Source organism: Panthera tigris, chromosome B3 (assembly GCF_018350195.1).
Source record: "Panthera tigris isolate Pti1 chromosome B3, P.tigris_Pti1_mat1.1, whole genome shotgun sequence".
Lineage (NCBI taxonomy): Eukaryota > Metazoa > Chordata > Mammalia > Carnivora > Felidae > Panthera > Panthera tigris.
Genome location: NC_056665.1, coordinates 132900222 through 132915348, shown reverse-complemented (window position 1 = coordinate 132915348; position 15127 = coordinate 132900222). Strand labels below are relative to the sequence as shown.

Genomic DNA, 15127 nt, shown 5'->3' with positions numbered 1-15127 from the left:
TTAATGGGAATATATTTTGTTTAACCCAGTGTGTCAAAACCTTAATATTTCAACATGTAACTAATAATTTAAACATTGAGATAGTTTGCATTTTTTTTTTCATACAAGCTCTTTGAAGTCTGGTGTGTATCTTACACTTTCTAGCACATTTCAGTTCAGACTTGCCACTTCCAAGGGCCCTGTAGCCGCATGTGCACGGCTGTCATACTGGCCAGTGCAGCTCTCAGCTCCTTGGGATTTCACACCCTGGTTTTGTTGAAAGTGCAAGGGGGCCCCTCCTCACACACGTCACCCTTCTGGCCTCGGCGTCTTCACCTGAGGAACGAAAACTCTGGATTAGCCTCGGTCAGTGTGGCTGTGCAGCGCTCCAGGCCGGGCGGCCTGTCTGGCCCTTCAGGTGCCCGGAGCAGCTTTGCTGGGGGCAGCGCCATCAGGGAAGGTCACGCTCGCTTGGCTCAGCTCCTTTGACTCTCCCAGAGTGTTCTCTCCCAAAGAGAACTGGAAACCTTCTTCAGGCTCGCCAGGGGTTCCTATATGAAGAAAAATGACCTGCAGGGCAAAATGTTTGTAGGTGTAACCCTCTTAAGCCAGTGAGTCTGCAAGACCCATGAAGGACCAGAAAATGGAAGTCTTTCTGGTGGTAACTTCTCTTTGAGTTACCAGCTCAGCATGCCTCTCTGTGTTTCGGCTGCTTTTTTGTTTTTGTTTTAATGGGCAAGACTCTTAAAGTGCATGGAATTTATGTTCTAAGGTTTACCATGTTCTGTGAGAAGAAAGAATTCTCACAGCAGTGTCCAGGGACCAAGTTAGCATTACTTCTCTGAAAAGTGCTCAAAGGCCCAACAGTTACTCATAATCAGATGTGGAGTTTGTTTTCCCAGAAAGATAATGCAAGTGGTAAAACCTTGATTTTTAATGTCAAGTTACGGACATAAGTTGGCGTTTCTGTTACGGAGAATCTTCTATTGAGTTAAATGAATTTAGTGGGACCCTTCCAGAAAACCAACAGGATCAGAAGAAAGGCTGACCGTTTCTTGTTTCCAGAAAAATGAAATGATAACTATTCTTTGTTTTTGCTTTATTTTTAAGTTTTCTTGTCCATCTTGACAAGGTCAGCATTTAGAGTGTAGTTGGTATTTATCATTGATTCTGAGGTGTTTTTTCTTCATACATCACAGCTCATTTCTTCTCTCTCACCCTCACTTTCTGTTAGTCTGTGTTGTTACGTATTTATATATGTCTTTCCAAAACCATGTAATCTTTTGAATTTCTAATGTAATAAGTTCAGGTATCTAAGTCTGATGTGTGACTCACAGGTGATTTCTCTTAATGGTGAGAAGTTTTCAGTGTGGTTAAAGGATTACCTTAAATGTAAGTCTTTAGAAGAAGGTGATAGTTAAATTTTACCTTTCTTTGATAACTCAGAAGAGTGTTTAGATAGAATATTGAGTTTATTTTATTTATTTATTAAAAAAATTTTTTTTTAACATTTTTATTTCTGAGAGACAGCATGAGTGGGGGAGGGACAGAGAGAGAGGGAGACACAGAATCCCAAGCAGGCTCCAGGCTCCGAGCCGTCAGCACAGAGCCCAATGCGGGGCTCGAACCCACAAACTGTGAGATCATGACCTGAGCCAAAGTCGGACGCTCAACCAACTGAGCCATAGATAGAATATTGAGTTTAAAATGCAAATGTAGAGGGGCGCCTGGGTGGCTTAGTTGGTTGAGCATCTGACTTGGGCTCAGGTCATGATCTCACGGTTTGTGAGTTCAAGCCCCACATTGGGCTCTGTGCTGATAGTGTAGAGCCTGTTTGGGATTCTCTCTCTCTCTCTCTCTCTCCATCCTCCACTCGCACTCTTTCTCTCAGAATAAATAAATAAACTTTAAAATGCTAATGTACACGTCATGCCTTTAAATTCTCTGGAGTTCTTGTTACTCATTTATTTTGAAATAGAGATTCACAGGAAGTTGGAAAATACACAGGGAGGTTTTGTGCCCCCTCCCCCCGCCCTAGGGCCCACCAGCGACTGTGCAGTCGCACAGCCTGGAAATGACCCTGGGGCGGTCTCCTGTGTGCGTGCGCGCGTGTGTGAGTGCCCGTGCGCACCCGCGCATCTCATGGCTTGACGAGCTCTCATTTGCTTGCGTGCTTGGTGCTGTGCAGCCTAATCGCAGGCATGGCTTCCTATAACCACCCCTGCTGTCGGAGAACGATTCGTCACCACCGGGCTCCCTGATGCTGTGCCTGGTAGCCATGTCTGCCCCCACGCCCACCTCGGAGGACCACTGATCTGCCCTCCACCTCTGTTATTATGTTGTCACGTTATTTTACATGTTAGATATGTGGAATCATAGGGTGTGTGACTTTTTAAAACAATTTCCTGTTGTAAAATACATACAAAGTTTACCACTTAAACAACATTTTTAAATATACGGCTCAGTGGCATTAACTACATGCACACTCTTGTGCAACTGTCTTCACCTCTGTCCATCTCCTCAACTTCCTCATCTTGCCCAGCTGGCACTCTGTACCCATTAGGCAGTGACTCCCCATTCCTCTCCCCACCCTACCCCACCCCTGCCCCCACGGCCACCATGCTACTTCCTGTCTCTGAATTCGACTATCTTAGGAACCTCAGATAAGTGGGATCAGACAGTACTTGTTGTGTTGTGACTGGCTTATTCCACTTAGCATAATGTCTTCCAGGTTTGTCCAACGTGTAGCATGTGTTAGTACCTCCTTTTTTTTTTTTTAATTAAAAAAATTTTTTTTTACTGTTTGTTTTTGAGAGAGAGAGACAGGACATGAGCAGGGGAGGGGCAGAGAGAGAGGGAGACACTGAACTCAAATCAGGCTCTAGGCTCAGAGCTGTCAGCACAGAGCCCAATGAGGGGCTCAAACTCACAAACCGTGAGATCATGACCGGAGCTGAAGTCAGACGCTCAACCGACTGAGCCACCCAGGCGGCCCTCAATACCCCCTTTTTAAGTCTGAATGGCATCCACATTTTATTTATCCGTTCACCTGTCCACGGACACTTGGGTTGCTTCACCTTTTGCAGCTGTGAACATGGAGTACACGTGTCTCTGAGAACCTGCTTAGAGTTCTTCTGCACGTGTGCCCAGAAGTGGCAATGCTGGATCATGCGGTAGTTTTAAAAACTTCTCCGAGGCACCGCTATGTTGTTCTCCAGAGCACTGTACCATCTTCTGTTCTCCCCAACCTGTGCACAAGGGTTCCAGTTTCTTCACATCCTCACCAACATTTGTGTTCTGTGTGACTTCTTAAGATTGACTTTTTTTTTCACCTAGCATCATTCTCCTGAGATCCATCTGAATTGTTTCACGCGTCCATAGTGTATTCACATTTACTGTGAATAGTAGGTGTAGACGAATCAGCTCGTTTCACCTACTACTGCGGGACATTTGGAGCGTTTGCAGGGCTTGGCCACTGTGGATAAAGCTGCCGTGGGTGTTAGTGTGCAGGTGTTAGTGTGTACGTAGATTTTCATTTTTCTGGGATCAGCACCAAAGACTGTAGTTGCCAGGTCTTTGAATAAGTGCGTGTCTAGTTTTATAAGAAACTGCCAACTGTTTTCTGCGTGGCTATACCAATGTATATATCCTGTTTGTTTATTTTTAAATACTGAACTTTTCTCCTCTTCCATTCTGCATGTTCAGGATTAGGAAACAAAATGAAAGTACAGGATAATCTTGAATTACCTTTTTTTGAGAAGTGGACACCGGTTGTAGTCATAAGGCCACTGGCTGAAAATTCTGGTGGCTTTAGAAAGGCTGAACCAGGGCTGTCATTAAATATCATTTAGCGTTCTAGAACTGTGTTGTCCAAATACGTAGGCACTAGCCACACGTGACCATTTTATTTATTCTGAGAGAGAGCGAGCGAGCAGGGAAGGGGCAGAGAGAGAGAGAGAGTGGGGAAAGGGAGAATCCCAGGCAGGTTCCACGCTGTCAGCGGCAGAGCCCGATGTGGGGCTCAAACCCATGAACCGTGAGATCATGACCTGAACCGAAACCAAGAGCCAGACGGTTCCAGACACATAACCGACTGAGCCACCCAGGTGCCCCCACATGTGGCCATTTTAATTAAAATGAAATAAAAAATTTAGTTCTGGTATCAGCTACATTTCAGGGGCCCAGTAAGTCACGTGGCTGGTTGCTACCATATTAGACACATGGGTACACATTATGTCATTATCACAGAAAGTCCTCTTGGGCAGTGCTGTTCTATAATGTGCGTATTCCCATTTTAATTGCTATGATAGCATTAAAAATCATCTGATTTCATTGGCTAATCTTCCAGGGAGTTTTGGGGATTTGATGGATGATAGCAGAGTCCCTCGGTGCCTCTGAGTCCCTGAGTGTCCCAGAAGGCTGGGCCTGGGTCTTACTCATCATGGCATTCCAGGGCCCCCCACAGCAGCTGGCGTAGCAGAGCGGTTGGGTGTCCGTGGCTGGTGAGGGGGGCTAAAAGTCCCGTTCTTGTCTAGATGATGATGATGATGAGCCAGAAGATGAGGACCAGGAAATAAGAGAGAAGAGTCTGCCCAGGTGGCAGATCTGGCTTGCCACCGAGCGGTCCCGAGACCAGAGGCACTGGCGGCCGTGGCGCCCTGATAAGACCAAGAAGCAAACCGAGGAAGACTGTGAGGATCCAGAGAGACAGGCAGGTCCCCCGGCCCAGGAGGGAGGCCGGCCTTGGGGTCTCTGCCTTCTCCCCGTTCCCCTGGGGTCTGGTCACCTGAAAGAAGCTTGCTGAGCTCACTGTCTGAGCACGCGCCTGGCTTGGGAGATGTTAGCTTTTGCTCCTGTTTCTGTCTGTGGGAACCTCCTGGGCCACTGGTGACGTGGGAGCTTGGAGGAACTTGACCAGGTAGTTCCTGTCCCCAGGTAAGGAGGGCAGGCTTCCCCGGAGACTGTCTTCCAGGTTATTCAGTTACTTTTTCACACAGAAGCCTGAGGACTCAGGGTTTTAAAACGTGGTATCGCCGTCCTAGATTCTTTAACCGTGTCCACTTTCCCCGCAGCACTCTGGGATCCTCAGAGGTACAGCAGATAGGTTTGATTCCAGAAGACAAGAGGACCTGGATGGAGAGGCCGTGTCGGGACAATCAGTGTACCGCTTGTCTTGCTGGGGAGGGAAGTAGCATTTACCGAGTCCCGGCTTACGTCTTGACTTACCGAGTCCTTGACTTACGTCTCACGTTATCTCACTTACTATCATCGAATGCCTTGGTCTGTGCTGCGCTGTGTCTAGTGACCAGCAGCTCTGACGATTTTACATTAAAGGAAGAGATTCTATTTTGAGACCTGAAACTGACCCAGTTTCGTAAGACACCAACTATACTGCGTGGCTCACAGCATGTTCTAGGTGCAGACCTGGGGGGTGTTTGCAGTGGCGAGGCTTGTTGGCTTCGGCCTGGTTTGTGGTCTGTGACCCTCACAACCTACCTGCCTTGAGGGTGGGGATTTTTGCCTGCTGCCGGGTCATAGTGCGTGGACGGTGCTTTTCTTGGGGTGAGTGCTCAGCTAATGTTCCTGGATGGTGAGTGAATATTTGAAGCCACATCTGCTCCAGGCAGAGGAGTCAGCATGGGTGCCTGGAATGTTTGGGGTGTGGCGAATGGGGTGGCCGGACTGCAGTTAGGATCAGGAAAGTGGGGAGCTCTGCGCAGGAAGGAGGGGCTGACTTCAGGGAAACCTCCACTCCACTCTCGGATGTTTGGTGAATGGCCCATCGCCAGGCGAGTCCCTTTTCCGGCTGAAGCTGATTGTGTCGGGAGGAGTAGGGTCTTGGTGTTTGGGTTTTATGGCGCTCAGGGTCACCCTTCCAGAAGTTCATTCTCAAGGCTCAGAATTCCAGCCATTTTCTGGAAGTTCGTCTCTGGACCAAACTGCTGCTGTGAGCTATTCCTTGTCCCTTAGCTTTTCCTCCAGTCAGAGCCTGGAGTAGAACAGCTTTCTGATTAACTGACGGTTCTGACGAGTAGAACCCCAGGGCGTCCAGTTTTATTATGCTCGTGCTTTGGTTTCCTCTTTGCTGAGAACCACAGGGACCAAGCAGGTCAGCAGCGCCCTCACACAAAGGCTGGTCTCCGTGGCCTTACCTTTTCAAGTTACTGCATGAAATCATCTGTGGACATTTGCCGTTAGCATTCTCCCTTCCAGTTGCTCTTACCTCGTGGTCCATGGCTGCTGCCTTTCCTTCCTGCCTTGCTACTTTTTATCTCCTTTTGGGCATATTTTTCATTTCCGAAAACAATTTTGTACAAGGAAATCACCAAATAATAAAATTATTTTCTATCTTAATAAACAGCGTTAACTGTCGTTAACTTAGAGTAACCACAAAAGCAGATATGTGTGCTTTCAGAAGTGAGTATGATTCCAGATTTTCTGTGAATCCATTAGGCTCCTTTGGAAGGTTTTGGCGTAAGCCTGCCAACAGTTCCCTCCAGCTCTCTGGAGCCCTGTGAGGCCTCTGACTTTTTTGTTTCTTTCAGGAAACCTAGCTCTTGTCCGTTTAAAATTTAATTTGAATGATATCGAGTCATTAGCACATCCACGTAAAAAGAGCTGTGGGGAAAGTCACGAAGCCCTGTTTGTCACAGTAGACAAACCGAGCTCCCGAGCAGGCCCCTTCATCTTGTCTCTCTTGCAGGTGCTGTTTGATGACATTGCCCAGTCTATGATCCGTCTTTCCAGCCAGGATCTTCAGTTTCAGCTGGTTGCGGCCTTTCTGCAGTTCCTGGGCGTGCCTTCTGGCCTCAGCCCTCCAGCCTCCTGCCTCTACCTGGCCATGGATGAGAACAGCATCTTCGATGACGGGCTTTGTGACGAAATGCCACTGACTTTTCTCAACCTTTCCTCTTCCGGTGTCAGCTGTGTTGGCTGCTCAGACCCACTGGGCCGCCGGCGCTGGACCCGGGGTCACAATCGAGAGGGCGAGGAGTTCATCCGCAACATCTTTCACCTTGTGATGCCTTTGTTTTCAGGCCGGGAGAGGTCTCAGCTCTGCTTCTCTTGGTTACGGTACGAGATCGAGAAGGTAACTCTGGCCTCCTCCACCCCACGTGGGGGCTTCGTACATGATCACGGGGCTCTTGGTGTTCCTCGGAGCACTGGGCCACACCACCTCCTTGTTCGGGGACCCCAGAGGCTCCTGGTGTGTGGCTGCCCCTGCTGAGGGGCCGCGGGGGGCGGGGGGCAGGAGGAAGAGGGGTGCAGCTTGCCAGTGACTGGGGCCGTTTGTGTTCGCACTTCTGCTGTCAGATGTCTGGGATTATAGGAGCAGTTAGTGTGAACAGCCAGGCCTAAGCGTAAGCGGGGGTTAGAGGATTTCGGGGTTTATTAAAATAGATAAAATAAGCTACTTGACCCTGCTCCTCATATCCGTTTGCTAGAAATTTGTCTAGGGTGAGCTCTTCTGCCCTCTGCCGGTCACCAGTCAGTAGTGAATCTTAACACCCACAGTTCTGACACAGTTCTGACAGGATCTGAGCTACCGATCCACACACCAGCTTGTATGTGTCTGATAAGATGTGGTGGCCACCTCTCACGGGAGGAGACTACTCGGGGTGTACGAGCCTTGTGTATAGAGGTTTGGATGCAGTCGTGTGGGGGCGCCTGTGGCCTCGGTACAATCCTGAATTGCTTCCCAGCTCAGAGAGCCTCAGGGTTTACCAAACACGTGAGAAAGGCGGGAAGTGTCGACACCTGTGTGGCTTTCTAACATTGACGGTACGGAGGGGTTGCCGTAAAATCCCAGGGCACTCGGGAGTCCTTTTCTTTTTACTTCTAGGTCATTTGGTGTCTGCACACTAAAAACAAGAAGAGGCTAAAGTCACAGGGAAAGAACTGCAAGAAACTAGCCAAAAATCTCCTGAAGGAGCCAGAAAACCGCAACAGTTTCTGCCTCTGGAAGCAGTACGCACATCTGGAGTGGCTGCTTGGCAACACCGAGGACGCCAGGAAGGTGTTCGATACGGCGCTCAGCATGGCGGGGGGCAGAGACCTGAGGGACCGTGAGCTGTGTGAGCTCGGCCTCCTCTACGCCGGGCTGGAGGCGGAGCTGTTGCCGGACCCGAGAGGGGCCGCCACGGCGCGAGCCGTTCACGTACTGACCAGGCTGACGGAGCAGGGGCCCTGCGGGCCCTACTCCGGGCAGGCGCTGGCCGTTCACATCTTGAAAGCTCGGAAGGCGTACGAACACGCGCTGCAGGACTGTTTGGGCGACAGCTGTGTGTCCGCTCCGGCTCCCAGCGACTCCTTCGACCGCCTGACTAGCCTGGTGAAATGCTTCATGCTCTTTCAGTACTTGACCGTAGGGATCGATGCGGCCGTGCGGGTGTACGAGCAGGTGCTCGCAAAACTGAAGGGCTCTGTTCCCCCAGGGGGCTCCGGCCCGGAGGACGGTGCCCGCGCCCGGGGCCCCCACGGCGCGCTGGAGGCCGTGACGCTGATGCACACGAGCCTGCTCAGGTTCCACACGAAAGTCAGCCTTTACCCCCTGGCTCCTCTGCGCCAGGCTCTCTCCGAGGCGTTAAGGTTGTACCCAGGCAACCAGCTGCTTTGGCGGGCGTACGTGCAGATTCAGAGCAGGTCCCACGCAGCCAGTGAGACCAGAAGATTTTTCGACGCGGTCACCAGGTCTACCAAACTCTTGGAGCCTTGGTTGTTTGCGATCGAGGCCGAGAAAATGAGGAAGAGACTGGTGGAGAGTGTTCAGAGGTGAGTACAGACATCTTGTTCGTGTGTCCACAGACCTTTGGGGCACGCCTGCCGGGTCCCCACTGCCCTGCTGGGCCCCAGGGATCCGGAAGTGAGTATGGGCCGGTGCTGGAGCGCCCGCCGTGGATGTTCCGGGTGATGGCGGATGACCTGTGGAAAGAGGAATAAGAGCCTTGCAGGTGGCCACAGCTTTCATTAGGGGCCTTCGTGGCTGCCTCCCTAGGCCGTGCTTTTTGGGATCCTGAACCTTGCTTATGGCGTGTGGGCGGTGACGGTCAGGCTTTCGGCTGTCCGAGGAGCTGTGCTAAGAGCACATGGACCAAGAGCCCGGGCCTGGAGTAGGACTCTGGATTCAGATCCCAATTCCTCCACTTACCAGCCGTGTGGCCTTGGGCAAGTCCAGTCACCTCTAACGGGCTCCCCTTTTGTAACGTGGGAACAGTTGAGAGCCTGCCTCTTAGGGCTGCTCGGAGGGGCCGCCGAGGTGAGTGCTGAGCCCAGAGGGAGCCGGAAAGAATTACCAGTCTCTGTTGTTGTTCCAGATGGTAATAGTATCAGGCTTAACTGTTACCTCTTGAAACAGTGTTTGTGTCTGAAGGTCGGGCGGTGGTCTTGGGGACACCTTAGCTTAGGCATTATTGTTCCTTCCAGATCTTTGCTGTCGCTTCACCCTGACCTCGTAGAAGCTGGCTACTCAGAGTTGCCTCTGAACAGTGTTTCACTTCGTTTTTTATTTCTTCCGTTGGGATTTTAGTCACTCTATTTTCCTTAAATGGAAAGGACTTTCCTCCTCATAAGGTAGAATTTGCATTCCGCTGATCAGAGGGTAGGCTTTCTTTGGAAAACAGAGAGCAAGGAGTTTGCGGGTGACGTCTAGGCAGACTCTGGTGTAGAAAACACACAACCCTGGACGCTGCCTTCCTCTGGCCTTGGAGGGGCCACATCATGTCTGTACTCTGCACCCCTAGCGCCCCCAAACCTGGGACAGCACCATCCCTGACACATCTGGTCCTGCCGATGCTGATGTCTGCCATCACTAACGTACCTCTTCTTCCTGTGGCGCCGTGGGTGCGAGAAGTGGCCTCGGAGTCACGTGAGCCTGTGTCTTGCAGGGTAGATGGTAGAGAGGTCCACGCCACAATTCCCGAGACCGGCTTGACACATCGCATCAGAGCCCTGTTTGAAAATGCGTTGCGGAGCGACAACGGCAGCCAGTGCCCCTTACTGTGGAGGATGTACCTGAATTTTTTGGTAAGAAAATATGTAGCGTTTTTGTTTGTTTGTTTGTTTTTTTAAAATTTTTTTTTTAACGTTTATTTATTTTTGAGACAGAGAGAGACGGAGCATGAACGGGGGAGGGTCAGAGAGAGGGAGACACAGAATCTGAAACAGGCTCCAGGCTCTGAGCTGTCAGCACAGAGCCCGAGGCGGGGCTCGAACTCACGGACCGCGAGATCATGACCTGAGCTGAAGTCGGCCGCTTAACCAACTGAGCCACCCAGGCGCCCCTAGAGTTTTTGTTTTTATGCCGAGCTTTGCTTCGTCACAAGTGGGAAGGTAGAGGCGTCCGGTCGCCACCTCCTGGCAAAGCTGGCAGGGGCTTGCTTTTGCCCTCACGCCTCCGTGGCCTCGCTTAATCCTCGCGGGAACCCCGGTGACTAACGTCCGGTGTCTCAGGACTGGGGAAGAGGTCTCGGGTTGTGGATCTCTTGGAGTTGACTTTGTTGATCAGCAACTTGGAAGTGGTCTGAGCTTTGGAAAGAGACCTTAGTTCTTTGCCATCTGTGCATAAGAGTTCCCAGATCCTGATTCTGTTCTGTCGTTAAAGGTAAGATTCACCCTAGAATGTCGCTTTTACAACGACCTCTCCAGAGAAGCTTTGTCTCACTGAAAAGTACCGTGGTGATTGAACATGGTGCAGTGCCCTTTAATTTTGCTGCTGTGCGTGTGGGGGCTGCTGGGTGGGTCCTGGGCCTCAAGCGTCTGTGAGTCAACTTTGCCTTTGGTTCGGGACCTGGCCTCAGAACGGGCCTCACTTGCCACAACACGTCTACTGCCACGTTGCATGGCGGTTTAGAAACCTAGGCTTCTGGGCCACTTCATTGTTTGAGCTGAAGGCTACTAAACCAAGTGATCTGTAACGAACGTCGTAGCTTTCAGAAGCCAGGAGTGATTTTCCTTATCTCTGTTTCCACTGGGTAACTTAAGACAAAGTTTGTGGACTTTTCCACTTGACATAGGACAGAGTCGGGTGTAAAGAGCAAGTAAGTTACGGATTAGGAGAGCTCTGGGCCTCCCCCCGTCTTCGCAGATTTCAGAATTCATGTGGGTGTGCCCCCCTCTCCCCCCGACCTCTGAAAGGCCCGAGCGGCAGGGAGGACGCGTGATCCCGGGACAGCCGCCTCCTGGCCCACCGGGGACAAATAGGCACTTCCTTGTGGGCGGAAGTCGGCATCAAGATGAATTACCGCAAAAGTTTGTGTGTTTTTGTGACATTTAAAAAACCCCAGAGCTCAGATTCAGTATTTTGACACCCGTGTGTGACGTGGAAACCTCCAGAAGTCCAGGTGCTGGTGTGGTGTTCACGGCGCACTCGTGGTGGCGGCCAAGGCAGAGGTCAGAACGGGTTCCAGGCGCATCTCCGCTCCCGTGGGTGGAGCCACAGGAGCCACTCAGCCGAAGGAGAGGAGACGCTCCCTAACATTTCCAGCGCCGTTACCACGCGACCCTTGGTCAGCAGGTGAAAGACCTTGAAGCGTGAGAAGCGATGGCTCACGCGTTTGCCAGTTCTAACGTCTCCCGTCTTGGTCGGTAGAGATGGGTGGTGCGAGGTGGACCGGGTGTATTTTTTACAAAGATCTTCCATGAGCCAGATTCGGATTTTGGACAAAAAAACTTGTTGACTTAGGAGAAAAGAATGGGGGCCCTTGGGGGATTTCTCCTTCTGGAATGGTTAGCACTGGACTGAGGGGGAGTTAGAGCCGAGTTAGAGCAGGACTTCTCACAGCTCCTGAGGCATCCGGGACGGTTCCCAGGGCTCTGATAACCCGGGAGAAAAATCAGAATAGGGCCAGAATGCTGGGGTGCAGGCCGTGTGTGCAGGGAGAGGCCGAAGGGAGCCGACTCCATAGGGAGGGCTGGTGCTTTGGCTGGTTGTGTCTTTGTGCCTTTCCGGATGCGTGTGCGCACGTGCGGATTTACTCCCTTATTTTCTTTGGGAGAACGATGGAAAGAATTACAGTTTGTTGTTGGCCGTGGCGAGTATGGGAGAAGAAAGGAATTGGGGAAACAGTTAACTCTTCCCACTGAGGTTTGGACTTAGGTTAAAACCTGTTTGGGGGGCGCTTCCAAATGTGCTGTTCTCCCTACACAGTAACCAGCGCTTTCCCACTGAACCTTGTTGTTTTGGCTAAAATTACAGTTTGTTCTTTTTTTTTTTTAATTTTTTTTTTTTTTTAAGTTTATCCGTTTATTTGGAGAGAGTGAGGGAGCACAAGTTGGGGAGGGATAGAGAATCCCAAGCAGGCTCTGTATTGAGCATGCAGAGCCTGACGTAGGACTTGAATTCACAAACTGTGGGAGATCATGACCTGAGCTGAAGTCAGACACTTAACCAACTGAGCCACCCAGGCACCACCCCTCGTTCTTTTTTAAACAATTTTTAAGTGAACTCTACTCCCAACATGGTGCTCAAACTCACAGCCCCAAGGTCAAGAGACGCACATGCCATCGACTTAGCCAGCCAGGCGCCCCGAAATTGCCATCACTTTCAAGATTCTTCGGGTGTTTAGATCATGTACCTGCACAATTGGGAAAGAAACTAGAGTGTATAAAGCCATCCGCTGGTGCCGTGGGCTCGATGAAGTCAGTCTTACTAACAGAAAAGGGAGCAGTGGCACCCAAGCCGGTGGTCACCGGATTGCATTCTACCCTCTGCTGCCATTTCTTCTTTCCCATTGACCGCTAGCAGAAGTTAGAACATATTGAGAGGCCAGCATGTACGAGAGCCTCTTTGGTTCACCGCGCTGGTGCTGAGTACGTAAGCCTCCGGAGAGACCGTCGGAATCCCAGATCCACCCGAGCACCACACCCCTGCCCTCTGCTCCTCCACCAGCCGTGTCCTCTACAGTTCTGTGCTTGTCCCGTCCTGGTGCTGCAGGTCACGGAACACATGCTATGGTGGCGGTACCAGCCCTTCCCCACGGGCTGGCCCACTGCAGCCGAGCCCCCAGGTGGATTAGTACAGGGTAGTTTCTGTAGCCCTAGACTCTCTGCTTCAAGTAATCATTTCTGTGATTTGCCCCCTGCCTCAGGTTTCCTTAGGAAACAAAGAAAGGAGCAAAGGCGTGTTCTACAAAGCACTTCAGAATTGTCCCTGGGCGAAGGTAAGTTCCAGAGCCCCCGAGATCCACACATTCCCAGGGACCTTCCCGCCAAGCCTCAGTGCCCGCCCCTCTCCCGTGTCCTTGTGGACAGGGCCCATGCCAGACCCTTTCATGGTGCAGCTGTCCCCCGTGGAGCCTCAGCTGATGGGCGATTGTTTCCTTTCCTTGCGCGTTGCTGTGGGCAAGGGGGTCCGTCATTTGCCCAAAGCTCAGCCCAGATGCTGAAAGCATTGGGGTCTGTGTCCCCAAGCCCGGTCAGGAGGTGTCAAACACGGGGACAGAGATGTCCACCTAGTCCTGACCCCACTTCGGGAAGAGAAGGCTTTGCTGGAGTTCACCCCTTCCACCCCACTTCTGTGAGTTGGGCGTCCTGCCCAGTGAGGCCGAAGGGGAGCGCAGGCTGTGGGGGGTGGCGTGGGGGCAGCTGGCTAGCGCTGGACCCCTGGCCCTAGGTGCTGTACCTGGACGCCGTGGAGCACTTCCCCGAAGAGATGCAGGAGGTCCTGGACCTGATGACGGAGAAGGAGCTCCGGGTGCGCCTGCCCGTCGAGGAGCTGGCGCTTCTGCTGGAGGACTAGACCAGGAGGGAACGGGCCCTGCCTTCCGGGCCTCTCGCCTGCCCCCCCAACCCCCCCACCGGAGCCGGGATGCGCAGGACGGGGACGCATGCGTGTGAGCATGTGTCACGAGACCTCCGCTTTTCAAGTTTAATTCTTAGTAATTTGGGTCTGGGTTATCAGTCTTTCACCTCTTGCACATTGTTTGGATGTGTAAAGGACACAGAACCATAGTTTACATATTGTATCTGTGAATGTGTGTACGTAGGGGAGAATCCTGCCAAGTGAAAACTAAACCCGTCGTGGCTGGCGTGCGGGAGGTCTGTTCCACTCCTCTGCCCGGCCGTGAACGTTCCCCACTGGCATCCTTGGTGGTCCTGCCGTCGTGGTAGGAAAGGTCTGGTTTCTGAGCACTCGGACCTCTCCCCGCAGCTGGTGAGCAGGAGAGCAGCTTTTGCCCTTAAGAGCCGTTTAAAACTTGGTGTTCTGGCCTCGCTCCTGTTTTAAGTTTCTCATTATTTGCTAGGCTCTTGATGCCACCTCCTTTCTGTGGACCAGGAGCATCACCTGGGGGCTTGTTAGAGATGCAGCCTCCGGGCCCACCTCAGCCCTTCTGAGTCAGGGCCTGCACTTGAACAGGACCCCCTGGGGACTTAGGTGCACCAAGCGTGGGGGCACTGCCCAAAGGACCCCTGCCTGGGGGCTGTGACACAGAGGCCCAGACCCAGACCTGCCAGGCCACATTCTTGTTGTGATTTCTGAGGGTATGAATGGAATGAAACATAAATATCCACATTCAGACCACTTTCTTCTGAAAAGGACACGCCCTTGCAGTCATTATTAAGGACACTGAGCTAGGAGGAAATTGCTCTATCTTCCCTGAGGTCCTGCTCTAAGAGAAACACGGACAGTTGCTGACTCTATCGTGCTCTCTAGAATGGCTGAAGTTGTATTTCTTTGGCATCTCATCCAGAGAAGCCCGTGTCGTGGAAGAGAATCTTGCCTAGAAACCAGCGGACACTGGTGGGGGAGAAGGGCGACGGGTCAGGGCACCCGAGGAAGGTGGCTGGCCAGCCAAGTGGATGCTTGCCTCGATCTGCCCCGCTTCCTTCGCGGCTTCAAGACTGAACTGTTCAGAGAGGGGAGAAGTGCCGGAAATGGATGAAGAAAGGTAAGGGGGAGCTCTAACAGGTTTTGAGAACCCTTGAGGGGGATGAGGTTTCTGAACCTAAGAACGAGCAGGCAGGGCAGATTCCTGTTGGGAACCTTGCTTAGTAACGCCAATACCTTCCTGCCCCAAGAATGCTAGAACCCTCATGCTCCACAGACCTTCCAGAAGGGAAAGCGGAGTTTCCTTCTGAAGCCAGAACCACAGAGTTGACCCCTGTTGCTTAAACAGCAGAGAACGCTGGCTTTGCGGCTGCTGTTGTCCAG

At 51.7% G+C, this 15127-nt stretch overlaps 1 protein-coding gene across 3 annotated transcripts in view; it reads left to right on the top strand.

Moving 5' to 3' along the window:
• Positions 1-15127, top strand: part of NRDE2 (NRDE-2, necessary for RNA interference, domain containing) — a 51852-nt gene that overhangs the window by 32222 nt on the left and 4503 nt on the right. Inside the window, exons 9-14 of one of the 3 annotated variants that reach the window (XM_042990359.1) lie at positions 4515-4690; positions 6683-7069; positions 7823-8751; positions 9864-10002; positions 13065-13136; positions 13589-14864. In XM_042990359.1, the coding sequence (XP_042846293.1) occupies positions 4515-4690; positions 6683-7069; positions 7823-8751; positions 9864-10002; positions 13065-13136; positions 13589-13714 (1829 nt within the window). In that variant the 3' untranslated portion in view covers positions 13715-14864. Of the gene's footprint in view, positions 1-4514; positions 4691-6682; positions 7070-7822; positions 8752-9863; positions 10003-13064; positions 13493-13588; positions 14865-15127 lie in introns of those variants that run through there. The other 2 variants (XM_042990358.1, XM_042990360.1) reach the window with 2 other exon arrangements.